This window comes from Archocentrus centrarchus, chromosome 22 (assembly GCF_007364275.1).
Source record: "Archocentrus centrarchus isolate MPI-CPG fArcCen1 chromosome 22, fArcCen1, whole genome shotgun sequence".
NCBI lineage: Eukaryota > Metazoa > Chordata > Actinopteri > Cichliformes > Cichlidae > Archocentrus > Archocentrus centrarchus.
In genome coordinates this window covers 11,938,843-11,957,635 of record NC_044367.1, presented here as the reverse complement: position 1 = coordinate 11,957,635, position 18,793 = coordinate 11,938,843, and the positions used below count along the sequence as shown (strand labels likewise).

Genomic DNA, 18,793 nt, shown 5'->3' with positions numbered 1-18,793 from the left:
TAGCGAAGGCCAAATCCCCCACTCCCTATTTCAACATGTGGAAGAATGAATCTGAGGGGCTGTCACTCACAGACACCGAGTCTATCCAGAAAAAAGCCTCAACTCTTCTCTTGGCTTGAGGGGATTCGCTGTGAATTCATGATTCAATTCCAAAGCCAATACTTGTTCACTCAATGGGCACCTGACCAAATCAGCATGGAGAGATAAGATGGATACAAAGTTTAACAAATGGATGGACAGCAGGGGATTTTATTTTATGCACAGTGTGTCTGTGGTGGATTATAGGAGTTGTCCTCTCTCAGTGAATCCTGGCTACAGGAGTTATATATGATCTAACTGATGACCTAAATAAACAGAGGCTGTTTGTCTGTGCTCACTGTTGAGTCACAGAGAGGGAGAGAAGAAAAATGGCAGAGACTAGAGGGAAGGGGAGGGAGAGGCAGGCAACTTGGATAAAGTTACCTGTGCACAGGTGACCTCGTCGCCATGGGCAGTGGATTAGCTGATTGTTGGGTATCAGGTAACTCCTCCTGTAATATTGAAGAGGGTGAAAACAGCTTTGTTGGAGCCCAGAACAATATCCCATTTGCAGCAGGAGCCCACAGTCTGTGGATCTCACGGGGAGGGGAGGGCTAGTGGGCACAGAAAACTCCAAATTCCACCTTTGTGTATTGTGCCTATGAATTCAACAGAAAAAGAAAATAAGTGCTGCCACAAATATGCTGCGTTTGGATTTCTACATCAGAATGTTTAAAAATTTCATAAATAAAATGCTTCTTTTATGAGCGAGAACCAGGACATCCTTGTGCCTAAGTGGCGTAGTGGATCATTTTGTCCACAATTTCAAACATGCAATGTGAAACATACTTGGGTGAGCAGTAAAAAGGAGGGAACTCCCCCAGAACTCTGGCCTTATTAAAAACACTGACCTCTGAACTTTCAGATGGTTTCAAAGCTGACATTTAATGCGGCGCAGCAGACTGCAAGCCATATGTAACATGACCTGGGGAGCACGGTACTCCGCTGCTCCACGTCCCACTAATGAGAGGGCAGGGGTCAGCGGGTACCAGCCTGCTCGTACAGACCCACCATACAGGCCAAGCTCGGTCCTGGCACAAACAGTCTGTTGGCTCCAGCCGGGCTGTGGAAAGTATGTGGCAGTGTTTGAACTATGGAAGGGAAATAATGACCTTGTAGAGTTTTCTTTTACCTCCTAAGTTGTTGTTTGGCAGAGTTTGAGGTATGCGCACATGTCCGCTGCATCACCCAGTGTGGCAACGGGAAGATGCAAACAGCATGATTCACTGCTTTGTTCTGGAGTACAAGGACAGAAAACATAACTCATGAGGACAGCTTCAAGTGTGCATGTGTGAGTGTTTGTGAGGCTCAGTGTGATGCACTCACATTCTCTCTCTCTCACACACACACAAACACACTTGCACACAGGGGCAGCAGCTGGGAGGCAGCATCAAGTGCACACCACAGTGGTCAAAGGTATTTCCCAAAGAGAAAAACACCACTTTGTAACAGGAGCTGCACATGAGGACTGAAGTGACCAGTGAAGACCATGAGCACACCCGCACACCTGCTACACAACTGTGCGACTTCTGAAACGCAAATACCAACTCATCCTCTCAGGGGTTACATTTTGACTCGGATGCAAGTATTGTCATGGCGCCCCCTCCCTGCCAGAAGGCACACATGGCTGCCCCGGCACATCACGTTGAAATTGTTCTTGTTTTTTTTTTTTGTTTTTTTTTATGTAAAGGGGGGGCGGGGGTATGGATTTGTCTCCTCGCTTCGTTTGTTTATTTATTCAAGCCCCGCTGCCAAGAAAAGAGTTTCTCTAAAACAAATGTGTTCATCTACATGCCCGGAGTGTGTTTACCGAGCAGAGCACAGTAAAAAGCCAAGGCCGTAATTGCATATTTGTGGAGGTGGACCTCTGAGGAAATGCGTAATGATTTTGATGAGGAGGGGTGGTGGTGGTGGTGGCAGTGGTGGTGGGGGCTAACCCCAGTACACTTGTACCAGGTCTAATTTTCCAACATGACAGGAAACTCTGTTAAGCTGATAATTGCAGCTCCAATTTCATTTAACTCACTCATGTCAACAGTTGTGTTTTGTTTTGAGAGAAGGAGCTGCCATTTACATCACCAAATAAACCTCTTTTACTCTTAATTAAAGACACGTTTAGAGCATCTTGTATGAGCAAATCTCGAGGTTATGTTATACTTATTAATTTGTTGCTAAATGTGAAGTTAGTCAAATGTAAGATGATTTATTTGACAGAGTTTGTGACATAGACCCTGTCATTGAAGTCTTATAAAATAAGAAAGGCCTGGCTTCACGCATAACCTAAATCCACCTATGTGTTGTTGATTTGGGCTTTTTTTTTTTTTAATAAATAAATGATTCGTGTTAAATATATATTGCTGTAGTGACAGTTTCCTTTGGAAAAAAAATACTCAAACACCATGGAGACTAAATCTGACATTTTTCACTTAATTCAAACAGCATCGGCTTTGTTCCAGTCGATACAGCTGAAATAGCACTTTGGATTTAGATAGAGTGAAAGCCATCTGTTCTGTGAGCCAGTGCGCGTTTCAATTTTCCTCTATATTTTGAGAGAAAAAAAAACCCTACAATAGGAAACTTCTTTTTTTTTGTGTGTCTTTTTCACGATGACATTTTTATGAAGTGTTTTCAGTGTTTTGGGTTGTCACGCACTGGGCTGGAGTATAATCGCTACATTTCACGTATTTTTAGATCAATATTGCACAAAATGCAGTGGCGTAGTGCTGCAGTGAATTGGCTAATTATTCCAAACCTCGGAGCGGAACAGTCTAATTCAAAGAGCGCAGATCAACGTCTCCATTTGCGGATAAGATTAAGGAGGGGGAGGAGGGTGTTTGGGGGAATGAAAACCTTCTGACTCGTTTTAAAATTTCAGTGAAAATTTAAAATGAGTCAGAAAGTGGATTTTGCTGGATTTTAGCGGCTCTGAGCACACAGGAAGGGCGTTGCGGTTAATAAAGTTAATAAAGGACGAATGAGACGGACTGGGGAGAAAAACCCTGCAGAATAAGGAATCCCTGCTCCTTGGAACGAGTAGGCCTAACGAGTGATAGCCTACCCGAGTACTGCATTACTCCTTGTCGGAGTATGAGGAGACCAGCACTGGCCGTGGCAGAGGCGGAGAGTCCACATCTTGAAATAATCTCGCCCCCCGGGCTGCTCGGGTTAAAGGAGGAGGCGCGGCGCAATGTGGTAGAAATATTAGAGAAACCCGAGAGCCGCTCATCAGACAGCTCATTTACTGAAGCACTGAGGTTTTACACAGCCCAGAGTGCAGCTTACACCCCAGCCTGGCTGTGTCCACCTACTTCAGATTTTTCATCAGGGTATCCGCTTTTACTCTTGTTCAACATAAAAAGCAAGACGGAAAACATCCTACAGCAATAGAATGATGTGTTAGGCCTGTTACCGTACAGGGAGCAGTGCTGTGGGAAGTGAAAATTTAAATGTTTTCAAATGTATTTTAACCAATAATGTAATTTTTTTCTCTCCTGTGGTTAATTTGAGCATGGAGAAATAATTGTCACTCATTCAGGAGGAAAGCGCTTCAATATAAACGAATACACGGAAAACAATTCGTTTAAAATTTGATAAATTATATTTTTCTGCATATATTTTTAAATTGACATACTACACAAAACACAATCTTGTGTTTAGGACAGCCCCCTCGAAAAACGAGATATTGCCTTTCAAGAGTCTGTTCTTTCAGTAAAATCAAATAGGAGCAGAGCCAATAACCTGTTTATCCTGCAGTTTTTAATTAATTTGACGTTTTATTATTTAATAGTCTGAACATTTGCCCATATCCTCTCATATTGAGTCGTTTTGTTTTTCACACGTCTGCCCGTAAAATGTTACAGCTTGATTTATAAGAAGCCTATTCCAGAGTGAAACTCTGTCTTTGGCAGCACTAAAACAAGTTAAAAGCAATAAATCTTTATCGCCAAAACAAATAAATAAATAAAATAAAAATAAAAATCCTTGGCAAGACCTTTTGTATTAAATTGTTTTTGGTTACGTTTTCTATATATTAGAATTCAATCTTGCTCCCTATAACATATTGAAAGGGGGTTTAGTTTCAGACTCTGGTGTAGATAAAGAAATGTGATCTATATGGCTCAAACCAACAACTGCACCACCAAGGACCAGTGTCGCAGTGAACTCATTTACTAATGGATTGGTTTAGAGTTTCACCCCGCAGAAAACACTGGAGCCAGTGCTGTGCCCGTCTAATCCTTGAAATATAAATGTATAGCCTGCAGGCTAAAAGGGATCTCTTCAGAAACCCGCGATGATGCAGACAAGTTGGCACAAAGAGGAGCGTCTTTTATTTGTCCAGATAAACTATGATATTAATGGCGAGATTCATGTGGATCAGCAAAATGTTTGTCAACAAGAGGATACTTTTTTTTCTTTCAGTTTTATAAAATGTGTATTAAGTGTTTATGTATAACCAATCCTGAGTCTGTTAGGCAAGTTGCAAGCGGAGACTATGGAGGTATATTTTATCAGCCCCCCCCCCCCCCCCCCCCCTCTCTCTCTCTCTCACACACACACACACACACGCACACACACACACACACACACACGCGCGCGCGCGCACACACACACACTCTTACTTAAGTGGGTGTTTTCCTACTGGTGGTCTATGGGCCATAACACGTTTGGCAGGTAGTATAGGTTCCTCATATAAAAGAAGTGCGTAATGGCGCGTAATGGACCCAGCTATCATAGGAACTTATTAAATTATATCACCTCATAAAATAAACGGCCTTTGTTAATTAATAGGCTATCAAAGATCAGGATAAACCAAAGCCCAGCCTGCATGTAATTATGGTAGTGGTCGCCCACAACATACAGTGATGGTAAATTTAAAGAGAAGTAAACGAAGACTTGGGATTGGTTGAAACGACATAAAAACTAGACAAAAAGATTTTTTTTTCTATTTAAAAACTATTTGTTTGTTAATGCTGACTATAATCTCTGTTTAAATCGAGTATAAACGTTTCTTCAAAAATCAAAAGTTTTGTGTTTTTGTGGGTTTACCCTCCACTGACTATGATTACTGATAACGCTTGGGGAAGCATTGTGTGGTTTTGTCCCACATGGGAAGGTCTACTGCCCATAGACACCGTTTAAAGAAGATGTAGCCTCTATTCAGAACATGTTAATGCGACTTTTAAGAGGTCTGTAATAATTGATTAGTGTTTAGGTGCTGCTCTGCTCCCTCAGATGAAGCGGGAGAGGGACTGTGGGGGCGGGAGGTGGGAGCGCTCCTATTTCAGCCCCTGACGCACTGCCTCTGGGGAGGAAACGGAGCTGCAAACTCAGTCCTGCTCTGCTGTACAGGGTGCAGGGCAGAAGGAGAGCCAATCACCGAAACGCAGAGGCTCCCTTTAAGCCTGACATATCTCCAACAGGAACAAATTGTCCCAACAATCAACATCCCAATCTGCTGCGCGCATCAGGGGCTGGAGTGGAGTGGATAGCTTATAGGCCCGTGCTGCGCTGTTGGATTGCGCTGGATTGCACTGCGACAAGACACTATTAAACAAATATAAACAAAGCAAACAACTGCTACCACTTTGGATAACAACGCAGAGGACTGCGCTCGGAAATCATGTCTATATTACCGTCCTTCGGGTTTACACAGGAGCAAGTGGCGTGCGTTTGCGAGGTGCTGCAGCAGGGAGGAAACCTAGAGAGGCTCGGTCGCTTCCTGTGGTCGCTACCCGCTTGTGATCACCTCCACAAGAACGAAAGCGTCCTCAAAGCCAAGGCGGTGGTGGCCTTCCATCGGGGTAACTTCAGAGAGCTTTATAAGATCCTGGAGAGCCACCAGTTTTCCCCGCACAACCACCCGAAGCTGCAGCAGCTCTGGCTGAAGGCGCACTACGTGGAGGCGGAGAAGCTGCGCGGCCGGCCGCTCGGAGCTGTAGGGAAGTACCGGGTGCGGAGGAAATTCCCGCTACCCCGCACGATATGGGACGGCGAGGAAACCAGTTACTGCTTTAAGGAGAAGTCCAGGGGGGTGCTGAGAGAGTGGTACACGCATAACCCATATCCGTCCCCGCGGGAAAAGAGGGAGCTGGCCGAGGCCACAGGACTGACCACTACGCAGGTCAGCAACTGGTTCAAAAACAGACGGCAGAGAGACAGAGCCGCAGAGGCGAAGGAGAGGTAGGTTAAACTGTCACAGCCTCGCTGCTGACATCTACGACAGAATATATTTAGATTTTTTTTTTTCAAGAGCAAATTCTTGTTTGACAAAGTATTTTGTAAGTAGCTACAAGCAGTGAGAGTATGAGTGAATCAATGACAGCGCTTTGACAGTATTCCCCTGCACACAGAAGTAAATATATATTTCTTATGCGAAACATCAAATTCAAATAGTTCATATACTGAGTAATTTAGGACATGTTCACGTTTCCAAATCAGATAATGTCGTGATAACAGTGAAGGTGTTAAACAGCAGCGAGTTGTAAATGATGAACTCACTTCAAAAACCCGACTTGTCTCGACTTGAACTGTAGTCCAAAAATCACATAAAATCCGTGGATGTGACTTCAAAAACATTTTTTTGTTGTTGTTGTAAAAATGTCAAAATTAAACAATATGGGCAAATTTTTGGAGAGCTTGGTAAATTTGAAATATGTTAGGCTGAGGGTTAAATTACGTTATACAAGGGAATGTAAACGCATATGACACTCTACTTTTACCAAACACATCAGTAAATGCAGATAATATAAAGCAAAATTCAAGATACGGGAAAGAAGAAACAGGGGAGTAATTTTTAGAATCTGTTTCTCGCCAAGGCTAGTTTTCGTTGTTGGCACAACACCGCAGTTTGTGCACAATATTCATCCACATTTTTAATCTAATAAAGAGCTTTCCTTAAGGCCCGCCTCACTGGCCTAATGTCATCCTCTAGACTGGGAGTATTTTCTCTAAATTTCCCCGTTCTTGTCATTTCCAGAGAGAACAGCGAAAACAACAACGCAGGCGGCAACAAACAGAACCAGCTGTCCCCTCTAGACGGAGGAAAGTCTCTCATGTCCAGCTCGGAGGACGAGTTTTCTCCACCTCAGAGCCCCGACCAGAACTCAGCGCTTTTGCTTCAGGGCAACATGAGCCACCCCGGGGCCTCCGCTTACCCCATGTCCGGACTGGGGGCCCCACAGCCGGTGCACGGCATGCACGGACACCCACACCAACTGCAGGACTCCTTGTTGGGACCTCTAACCTCCAGTCTTGTGGATTTGGGCTCTTAAAGAGGCTGCCAGATGATCAGGTTTTACAACAAAAAAGCAGCAAAAGGAAGAAGACTGATAAGTGTATCAGATTAAATACATGTATGAAATAATACTATAGTAGCCTACCTTATAATATAGACTGACTTGTCTGTCGTTAAATTTGGTTAGAACTAAATTCCTTAAGGCGCTTAACCTACATACCCCACCGACAGGAGGATTTCTGATCTCCTGCACATGGAAACACACACAAACAGGACCTTTCTGAAACTCTTAACGAAACACTTACCTGGACTGCCCATTTGCTTAATTTATGATATTTTGTTAAGATAACAAACAAAAAAAAATTATAGCGACCTCCTGCTATGGAAACTAAGAGGTAACGTTTTCATTAGAGTCATGGTAATTAGTTTCCAATAAAACAAAACTAATTCATTTGTCTCTGTGTTATTTGTGTATTTAGCGGGAACAAAATAGCTGGTGATGGCGTCTATAAATCCAAGCAAACCAAAGGAATCACGCCATTAATAAGTCCTTAATAAGACTTACATTATTTATCCTCGTTTTATTTTTATAATTATTACAATTATTTTGTCATCAGTTGGACCTGAAAGAGCACGCCCTTTAACAACTGCACAACAAATAAACAAATCTGCACTGCCGGGAGATGAATCAGAAATTATGATAAGTCGCTTTTTAGGCCAGATGAAATCCTGTTCTACGGGTTCCCGGGTTTTCAACAATAAACCAAGAGTCATGAAGGGAAATTTAATTCAACACTAATGTGAGTCAACATCAGCAGCTGTCTGTCAGGAGGCTGTTGTGTACACACGAACCAGCTTTGGCTCCTTTGAAAATTGCTTGTGCTCCATCATACATGTTTGGCTGCAGGAGGGAAATTTTTTCTTTATTTATTTTTGGTTATTTAAAAAAAAAATTATTATTTTTTTTTTTTAGCCCGGGTGCTGCGGATCATTGGCTTTTTGTTGCCGTGTTTTCTTTGCTCTCTCCGAGAGTTTGCTCTGTCGGTTCCGGGCCATGGGAAAGCGCCACCATTCAACCTTTACCAGTCTTTTTTTTTTTTTGACAAAAAAAATATGGGCAAGCATCCCATATGGAAAAAATAGCTATAAGTTTACTGACTTATGGTATTTATATGGACTCTAAAACAAACAAAACCAACTACATGGGCTTTGACATTTGGTAAACAACTGTAACTACTCAAAACAACCACAGCATTAATACACACACCTAGAAATCAATATAATAATAATAATAATAATAATAATAATAATAATAATAATAATAATAATAATAATAATAATAATAATAATAATAATAATAATAATAATAATATGGTGGCCTGTGAGCAGGAATTTGGTGAGGACAGCTCTCTTGTCCCCCACCCCCATGCTCTCTCTGGGCTCATGTCAGGGTAAATTGTTTTGAGCAGAGAGCACCGAGGATTTCCTGAGCATAATCTGAAACAGTCGCCGCTTGCATTACTGCCTGATTGCGAAGATTGCAGAGCTGCAGGGCTGCAGCTCCCACTTTCAGTGGAGGGACCTTAAGGTATTCTCCATCCCAGAGGCCTCACTCTTAGTGTGACTCTCTCAGCGTTTCATTCCTGCTAAAACATCACAGCTCTGCGCGGCTGTGCCTGAGTGATTTGTCCCACTGGTCTTAACAGACCCATAACAAGTTTTTTTTTTTTTTTTTGCCACAATACTTTTTGCAGTTTTAATGTAGAATGTGTGAGTAAGTGGTGAAAGAAGTAGTCTGTAAGAAGCAGTACAAAATGTAAGTGTACTTACAAAAGTTTAACCACTAATGCATAAACGTGTGAGCTGTATTTCAATGTTGTAGCTGCCTGAAATTTAGGTAATATTAATTAATGCGTACACTGCTTGGTTGTGTACTGTGACACTATGTCTGAGTAATTAAAAAAAAAAAATACAGAGCTGTTAGGTAAATGAAATGTAGAGTAATAGAAACTTAAAGCAGGCCTTAAAGCATTTCTTTGTAACATTAAACATTTATGACTGAGCAGGCAAATATTAAAGTAACAGTAAGGGACATGACACAAAGCAGTTTTGTGTTAAAAGAAGTTAAATATCACTTACAACAACAGTGGTACTGCAAAAAATGATTCCTGACATAAATGCATAAGAAGTGGCTACAATGTAGAGTTTGAATTTGGAATCTCTGACTACAAGCGTCAAGAAATGTTTTTTATTTTTGCACTGCAGCCCATTGCAGCACAGGACAATTAGAGTGATTGAAAATTAGTTACAGCAGTAATTTCAGTTGAATAGTAATAATTTATAATATGCTTCTGTTATTAGAACCAAAAGCTTCTCACTGGACTGCCCATGTGTACCATTCAACAGAGGTCAGCAGAGAGCAGAGGTCCTCCAGATCATGTACATTTCCACCGACAGCCATGTGACTTTCACTCTTGGCACATAGTGTGGCTAAATATTCACAAATTAACAAACAGGTGATCACAAAGCCAGCAAAGAGACTCCTCATACCTGTTAATCTAATGACAACATGTCCGGCAGAGTACAGACACAGCGAGGATTAAACAGCCCCAGTGCCACATGACAGGGAGAGGCTATCAGAGTCACCTTCAGGATGTGCAAGAGACTAAAATCGATGCGGCACGGAAACTCTGACAGCGCTTTTAATCACGCTTGAATCCCTCTCTTCCGAATCAGGATGGACAAAGTCTGCAATCATAAATCTATGTGCTGTATCAGCCAGTGTTTCCTCTCATCGGCCGTGTGTGCAAGTGGAAGGCGTGCGCCAGCCTATAGACTGGATGACAAAAGCTGGAGGTAACGTCAGCCTCAAGCACCCCCGTGCCAGTAACAACAGATGCTGATGGCAAACAGAGTTCGAGTCATCAAAAGGGTATTTCATTTGTCATAGGCATAAGTGGCAGTGGCTCTAAATCAACAGCAGGAAGGGCCCTGACGTGTGCAAATAAACACGGAGAGTGGCCCACATGAGCCCGCCTCAGCTGGGTTAATGTTTTCTCTGGCATCAGAGTCAGCAAGCTTCTTGTATAAGGAGAAAATCCAAAGCTGGGAAACTTTTAGTTGAGCTGCCTCTGCATGGTCTGGTGCCTGCAGGTAGCTCAGCTGCACACGAGAGCCGGGTGTGAGATCGTCCCAGGTATCTATAACCACATAGACTGTGAGAGGGGTGTGTGTCAGAGGACGGAGAGGTGGGGGAGAGAGGGGTGGTGGGGGTTAGGCGGGTGATGAGGGACAAAAGGATCTTTTCAGGTCTGCCTGAGAGGGGTGGAGGTGGTGGTGTGGAAGGTGGGGGGAGGTAGAGAGATTTTCTTACCAATGATGCATGGATCTGACAATGTTCCTGCCCAGCCAAAGCCAGAGGCAGATACAGGCTCTGTGTGTGTGTGTGTGTGTGTGTATGTGTGTGTGTGTGTGTGTGTGTGTGTGTGTGTGTGTGTGTGTGTGTGTGTGTGTGTGTGTGTTGTTGAGAAAATAAAACTGACTAAAGTAAAACTCACACTGTATGTAGACAGTACGGGGTCTGCTGTATTTCTAGAACACTACTCTGCCAGAAAAAAATGTTAATTATCTTGATGCAGGGGCTGCGAGCCAAAGACAGCTTCCACTCACAAGAGTAGGAAGCCGTTCAGGAAGCTTCTATGTGACAGAGCTGAAAGAAATATTTATCTCTTTCTTCCAGTCGTGTGAGTGATGCATGACCCCGGGCTCATAGATGAGGAGGAGGAGGAGAATCTGCAGACGATCCCGTACTGTTAGGGTGTTAAATAGCATGTTGTGTGTCAAATGAAGGACAGCATCATATACATTACCTGATGAATTGGGGGTGGGGGGGTTCTAATGTGTTACAAGAAGGGAAAAAAAAAAAAAAAGAGAAGAGAAGATGTGCGTCTATGAAAAAAGGATTTCTATTTTTAAAAAAAAGTGACCAGAAGGCACAGGCTCATATAACTTCCCCTTCCTGAGACAAAACCCAGCTCTGGTTGCTCAGAATCAGATATCTATATTTCTGGAGCTTGGGGAGAAAGGTGATAGTCGCATTAGCCTCGTACGTTTGATCAGAAAAGTGACTTCAGTCTGGAGTGTTTTTGCTCCACTCCTGTGAGCACTTACTGGTTTTGTTAATGTAATTTTCAGACTTTATAAATGCCTGATGGATGGTATGGATGTTTTGTAAAGTCAAGAGAAAGAAAAAACTAAGGGAGTTGCATGATTTAGTAGGGGAACAAATATCCTTCTTAAGAAACATGTGATTAATTTCATACTGTTTTAAACCTAAGGGTAAATGTCTAAAAAGGCTCTGTCATTTTCCTAAAGAGTTACATGCTGTAATTATTAGCCAACACTATTCAAACAGGCACAAACAGTCACTGATTAATACGGTAGTCAGCTGTTTGCATGTGGGGGGATGAGTCAAAATAAACTACAATACACACCATTCATCATAATAAAGGAACATGCAAACCACAGTCAGGCTCACTGACATGTTTTAAGGATTCATGAACATCAGGCATAAGCTGCAGATGAGACTCGTTAGTAACATCAGTTCATTGATGCTTCCAGTCTTTTCACGCTCTTTTTATTCAGAGACAAAGATGAAAATGTTGATTTCCACATCTCCTTATCTTTAGAGCAGATGTTTTTTATAGGCTGTATTTCTATAGAAGTAGCAGCAGAAGTCTGTATAATAAATGCTTCATTCAAGCAGGATATATTTTAAAATTAGAAAACACTTTCTTGGATGCCTGAGTCTTCACTACTAAAGGAGGCTGGCATAACTCCAGTATATCAGTAAAACTGACTTAACTGACATTTCTTATCCGCATGCCTAAGTTTGTAGACAAATCCTGTGATAAAACACAGAATACAACATTTGTTACATTATCAAGTTTAGTCTGTGGGTCCGAAAGTCAGCAGCTTATTCGTCTTTTTGAGCGATTGCCATCTGAAGCATATGCAAGGGGTGCATGGAAAAATTAACAAATAAAAAACCAGAGATTATAACTTGATTTTAAAGGAAAACATCTGTGAGTTTATCATCTGCTGAGAAGTTTGACCACCATTTGCTGAGCCAAAGGTAAGAAAGGGATGCATAAATGGATGCATACTGGATGAGTGAAAGATAAAAGTAAAGATAAATGTAATGTACATGTAAAGATAAAAGCAATGAAAAATGGTCAAATGTTAGGGAATTGACGGGGAATCTGGAATGCAATATAACATATACTAGGCTGAAACATTGTTTCTACAAATGGTTATATGAATCCACAACTTCCCCAAACTGACCTAAAACTTTAAAATCAAAGTCTGGAAGATGACAGGCAGATAATATGGTGAAGATCACCTGGCAACTGTTTCTCTGAGCCATTAAAAGCTACCAACAGTTGGCGAGTATTAGTAGAAAAGTTGAAAAACTGTATTAGACAGAGTAACGCTTTGCTGTTTTTGTCTTTTTCAATGATTTCTTAACCAAACCAAACATTACATTTACTGACTCAAACAACTCCACGCTGCCAATATACCTAAAACCAGCTCAGGTACTGTTTCACCCTCAGGCATCAAGAAAGACTAACCTGCCTTATTGTCACTGTGTAGAGAGGTTCTAAACATAAATCAGCCTTCATGGCATCTCTGAAGGTGCCAGACATAACTAGAGGCATAATGACTGGATTCACTGTTATTTCACAGGATTTATTTCCCAATAATAATCCCGCAGACTGTTATCACTCTGCCGTGTGTTCCTCTGCTTTAATGCCAAGCCAAGAATGGTCCACGGGTTTAAAAGACACATCTCTGCTCCAGGCTCAAGAGGTTTTTAGGGAGGGGCAGGGGTGGCAGACACAACAAGAGGAAGTGGTATGGGATATGGGATAATGAAATCTACCTCATGCTCCCGAGAGGCATCTCCTCACCTATCCTGGGGCTCGCAAATAGCTCAAGTAACCAGTCTCCGCAACTTCACACACATGATCCACACCCCCACTGTGCCCAAACCACACTGCAACTACTCTCCACCAGGACCCTGCAGCTCTAGGCAGTTTGTACTTTATTTGTTTGCCGAAGCTGGAGTGACAGCAGCCTGAATCTGAGGTGCCATCTTGCTCCCCTTGCTCTTCATCTTCATGCTGCAGAGTGGGATAAAATGACCTTCTTCGTTCCACACGGGGGGGGGGGGGGGGGGGGGGGGGGGGGAAGAAAAGAAAAACATTCAGGAAATGAAAGTTGTAACACGATCCTCTGTGTGCCAAACGTCTCCCTGAACAGGGACAAAAGGCCCAGAGAAAAGCTGCTGGGACCATTTTAGCCTGTAAGATGACAGAAGAAGAGGGAGGGTGGCGCTGGGAAAACACGGATGGATAAAGAAAGAAAAATAGACAACATAAGATTAAGATTAGCGAGGAATCAAAAATCAGGGGGATATGGTGGGAATTCATTCAAATTATTACAAGAAGAAGAACAGGATTTGAGGGAGCTGCTGTGATGAACTCCTCCATGCAGAAAGTAGTGTGCTCCTGCAGCCCACTGTGCGCAGAGCCCCACATCCCACAGATATGCAAGCACCAAGCAAAATAAACTTCCCATTCCGGCCCTGCAGTATGTTTTCTAGAGGGCCTCTCCTGAGAGAAAGTCTTTATGACTCCCATTTTGGTGCTTATAGTCCAAAAGAGCGAGACTATATGAGAGCAGAGAGAAAACTAAAGACATTTGATGTTCAGCAACAAAGTAGGGAAAAATAAATTCGGATATTCATGCAGTCTGAGGTGGAAAACAGGCTTTGTCATTCTGCTGTTTGGAGAAACCACTTTCTTCTAGCTCACCATTGGTGTGCCAGGGCTGATCACCATGGCACCCTGGCAGCAGGGGGAGGAGAAATGCCCCACTGGTCTTCTCACTGCTGACCGGTGCATTTGCAGCATGGTGTCAGCGGCCGGTGGTAATTACCAGGCTCTCTCTGAGTTACCGCTACGCCAGTGTGCCACCGGCTCTGGTATGCCAGCTAAGCTCTGTTATTAGGCTCATAGCTGCCACTGGACAGTAGGCACTACTTCAGCAGACACACAGTCAGTCTATCTATCTCTTCTGCCTGCATAATGAGAGATTGTTTTACTACCTCCAAAGTACAGGCTGGAGTGCTAAATTAGTAGGATCTTTGTCATATGTGGGAAACATGTTTGTCTTAAGTGGCAGCTAAATTACGCACATTAGAGTTGTCATCACACTTCAACAGAATCAGTGAAATGTCTAATTTAAGGCTACGTTTTTTAAAACATTTCACCGCTACTTACCCATCAGAAATCCCTCTCATCATCCCACTGATGCCTGCTGTAGAAACAGAAGTTACACTTCATTTAGTAAAATAACCAAACCTCTCCCAAAGCTCCAAGAGCTGCATTCAGGACTACAGCTGATGATATTTTTTAATGATTATAACACATTTTGTGTGATCACCTCTGAGAAGCCTCTCGTGAAAAAAATGCGTAAAATTTCCTCTTATTGCTGCTGGTGCTGTTAAAGCCAAGTTGTTCTCCACAAAACGCACCACCAACACCCTCAAAAATGACCCGCTGTGAGTAACCTGAGGACCATATTTCATTATTATTTTATAAATTATAATTTAATTCTATTATTAAATGGGCAAGATTTATAACAGTTTTTAACAAAAAAAAACAGAGGATTTTGAAGCATGAAGGGATTTTAAAGAAGCACTAACTGTGTTATGTAGAGTTGAAAGTTAAACTTAAAGATGAGCTAGTAATTAGGCAGATATTTTAGTGGGGTGTCAGTCAGAGGTGGAGAATGGACAAATTCACAGTAACACAGTAAATGAGGAAGTGTAGTCGATGTGCTTTGGCTGTAGAAAAACTTTTCACTGCACTTCACCAGACTAAAATTAGCTCCATAAAGGGGACAACCTTTCACTTTCTTGAGCTTTGAGGGGATATGAAGCTGAGGGCAGTCCCTGCTTCGCTGTCTGCCTCTCAGAGTTTGGCAGGTTTATAACTGTGACCCGGGAGCATGGCTGAGAAAGGCCCAAGGTGCTGAACTTAAACTTGGCGACAGCTGCAGAAACTGGAGACCAGATAGTTTAAATATAGACCTTTAAAATCCCAACTGGTGCCCTTACTCTGCCTCAACACTTTCTTACACATGTACATTCACACCCTCCACTCAGCAATGCTGTACTCTCATTTACACTTCGGACCCAAACCCGAAGCTGGACTTTGTTTGCTTGTTTGTTTGCACACAGTAGTGGGTTAAAAAGATATTTATTATTCTTGATACGGTTTTTCAGAAATGGAGAAATGGAGCATGAGAGCAGGCTCAGAACAAGACAATATTTAAAGTAAAAACACCGTAACACTTACCCTGTAAACATACTGTATACTCTGTGTTATTACAGGCTGATGAGGGGAACTGTTTACTTTCTCTTCTTTGAAATAAAAGCACTCGTCAAAGCTTTTTCTCTCTCTTTCGCTCTCTCTTTGAGGCCTTTTATTGCACATGCTTTAACGTGTACTTACGCAGTTAAACAGGACAGATGTCTGCAACTCATGCCGCTTTGCTGCGCATGCGTCATTCTTCTCAATAATGGTTCTTATGCACCATCTTGTGGCCAAAAAGCAATGCTACAACTAGCCTGCATATTTCACACACCCACTAACAGTGACTTATTGTTTCATTGTTTGGTTTGTTTAGTTTTGTTCTTTTGAATAGACTATTGTGTGTCTGGAGCCTATCCCAGCTGTCATAGGGGTAGAGGCAGGATACACCATGGACAGGTCACCAGTCTGTCGCAGGGCTAACACAGATCTGTGTTAGCCCTGCGACACTGTGAATGTGAGTGTGAATGGTTGTCTGTCAGACAACCATTCACACTCACATTCACACCTACGGCCAGTTTAGAATCACCAGTTAACCTAACCCCACTAACTGCATGAAGAAGCCAGAGTAAAAAACATTATTTATTTATTTATTGCTTTCTTAGAAAATAAAATGAACAATTTGTCATTATAGCCACACCTAAAAATGTGGGCGAAATTAGTTTTCAACAGGCTTTACAGTAATGATCTGATTCAATTTGACAGATCATTTTTGCTGCATCTCCTTAAGAGTCCGACATGAACTCATGTTTGAATTCTGAAGCACCATCCGCGGAATAAAGATGTTAAAAATACAGATTTCGTTCTCTGGTCGCTGTCTCCATCTGGTGGCCAAAGACTGAACTTCGCTGACTGTCGTATTTTGAAATCCATCTTTTCTTGAAAGTTGAAGTGAAGTTGGTTAAGAACAGGCATGTACCTGGGATTTAGCACGCAGTTTAAACGCTATAGTATATTATGTGCAGAGTGATTTAATGTTTCACTCTGTTGATTATTTACTTGGTTTATTGTAGATATTCTTCTCTTTATTACGCCACTGTATAAGAGCAGGAGACCAAACATAGGCTAATGCGTCATTATAGCTTAATCCTATTACTGTAACGTTTTGGCTGCATGTGAACAAGAATGAATTTCCAAGTTGGATCCCCAGACTTTTGTCAATGCTATATATACAGTGACTGGCATAAGCTATTTACTGTGGTTTTTAATACACAGACCACTGACACTGTAAAGTGAGCTGGACCCTTGTTAACTTGTGATAATAATAATAAAATGTAATGCTTCCTACTCATGTTCCACCAAACCATGACAGTGTGATATGAGCCAGTAATTTTATTGTGTTCACTTTTTTATTTTCATTATTGTAGGGTCTTGACCTTGCGATTTGGCGTTATATAGATGAATTAATTTTTCTTCTTCTTTTTTTTTTTTGCCCTGGGGCTAATTACTGTGGCAATCAGGCCCTACTTTTAATAATCTGAAACGAACCATTTGTTAATGAGGATAATTACAGGCATTTTATTGACATTTCTAAAGGTCGGCTTCACAGACAATAAAGAAAAAAAGAAGTAGTAGTAGTATTTCAAGCTCTACAACAAGGATGTGCAGTTAATTTTCCCAAGGGCCCATGGGAGAAACCGAACTCAGTTCTGCTTAATATTAATTTTATCTCTGTACAGGTTTTTTGGTGCGGCCCTCCACAACAGTCCCAGTTTCTCCTGTGGGCCCTTGGGAAAATTAATTGCCCATCCCTGCTCTATAGTGTCACCAGGGCGATAGCCTCTTCTTGGCTCCATAAAGACTCCCAGCCTCTGTGAGAACCACGAGCTGCAGATCGTCTGACCGCAAACAGCAGCTCCATCTCTGTTCCAGGTTAGCAGGCGCAGTGACTGGGCACGTTTCCTGGTCATCCCGTCGTCCTAGTTTTGTTTCCAGCTTCTGTTAAAACATAAAATCCAGTTATAACAGCCGAAATTACGTCTCTCTGAGTGAGCGGTGACGTTTGAGATTGGCTGATTGATCCGAGCGCACTTCAGAGTCTGAACAGATGATTAGAAGAAACGAACGTGGCCAATCAATGTGTGGTAAACTTACAGCGCTCTCCCCCAAGCCGAAACCTGCAAAGGCCGAGAATATGAAAAACACGGCTGATCAATGAGCGGTCGACCTATATAGTAGGTTCTTAAAATTGGTGCAGTTGTGATTCTACTGTGTAGTGGGCATGGAGACTTTGAATTGCGAGGCTATTATACACACCCTGCGTTAGGTGCTATCCGAAGAACTAATTTGTCGAGAATCACTGGCAATTAGGCCAAATAAGACCTTTGTTTCAAACGTGTGAATTATAAACCTGTCATTGCAGCAGCTAGAGCGCTCAAGAGGGCAAAGTTTGCTTTTTCAAGACTGCGTAAAGTCTAAAGCTTTTTTGAATGTATGCCACCTCCAAACATCAGCTGTATGGCAGAGCTGATTAATTACAGACCAAATGATGGATGGGTTGGTTGGGGAGCATGCTGCAGGTGAGAGGGCCGCGTCTCTGTCCGTGGTGCTGAAAGTCTCCAGAATTTCCCTGTTGATCCGGAGGCTGAGCACATCCATTCACAGGAAATCAGCACTTGCTAACAGTGCGTTTAAAACTGACTGACCGCGTCCGACTTTAAATTTGAATTTTTTTTTTTTTGTGATAAACTTGCATTAGGTCAACACCCGGCTTTAAATCTACTCAGAACAGCTACTACTGAAGACCCCTCAGTGTTACTGGGGGATGACATGACATCTCCAATAACAAAAGCGATGCTCCTGAAGAACGAGTTCGGTATTATTTGTCTATTATATGTAAATGTGATCAATTTGAACAATGTAAAATTAAGAAAACAAAACTGAATGAAAAGACCTGGTATTTCGTACATTTAGACTGTGTGAAGAACAGATTAATACCTGTAAGGAGACATGATTTAGAAAAAATGTAGCCAGCAGGAAAAATTTGCATCTCAGTTTGTAGTTTTCAGTCCGTTTTTTTTTTCTTTGCCTTTTTTTTTAATTC

At 42.1% G+C, this 18,793-nt stretch overlaps 1 protein-coding gene across 1 annotated transcript; it reads left to right on the top strand.

Annotated features, from left to right (window-relative positions):
* Positions 1–5,398: 5,398 nt before the first annotated feature.
* Positions 5,399–7,721, top strand: six1a (SIX homeobox 1a). The gene is made up of 2 exons (XM_030718792.1): positions 5,399–6,258; positions 7,055–7,721. Exons 1-2 carry the CDS (start codon positions 5,699–5,701, stop codon positions 7,347–7,349), a joined length of 855 nt encoding a protein of 284 aa, XP_030574652.1. The 5' UTR covers positions 5,399–5,698; the 3' UTR covers positions 7,350–7,721.
* Positions 7,722–18,793: the final 11,072 nt, after the last annotated feature.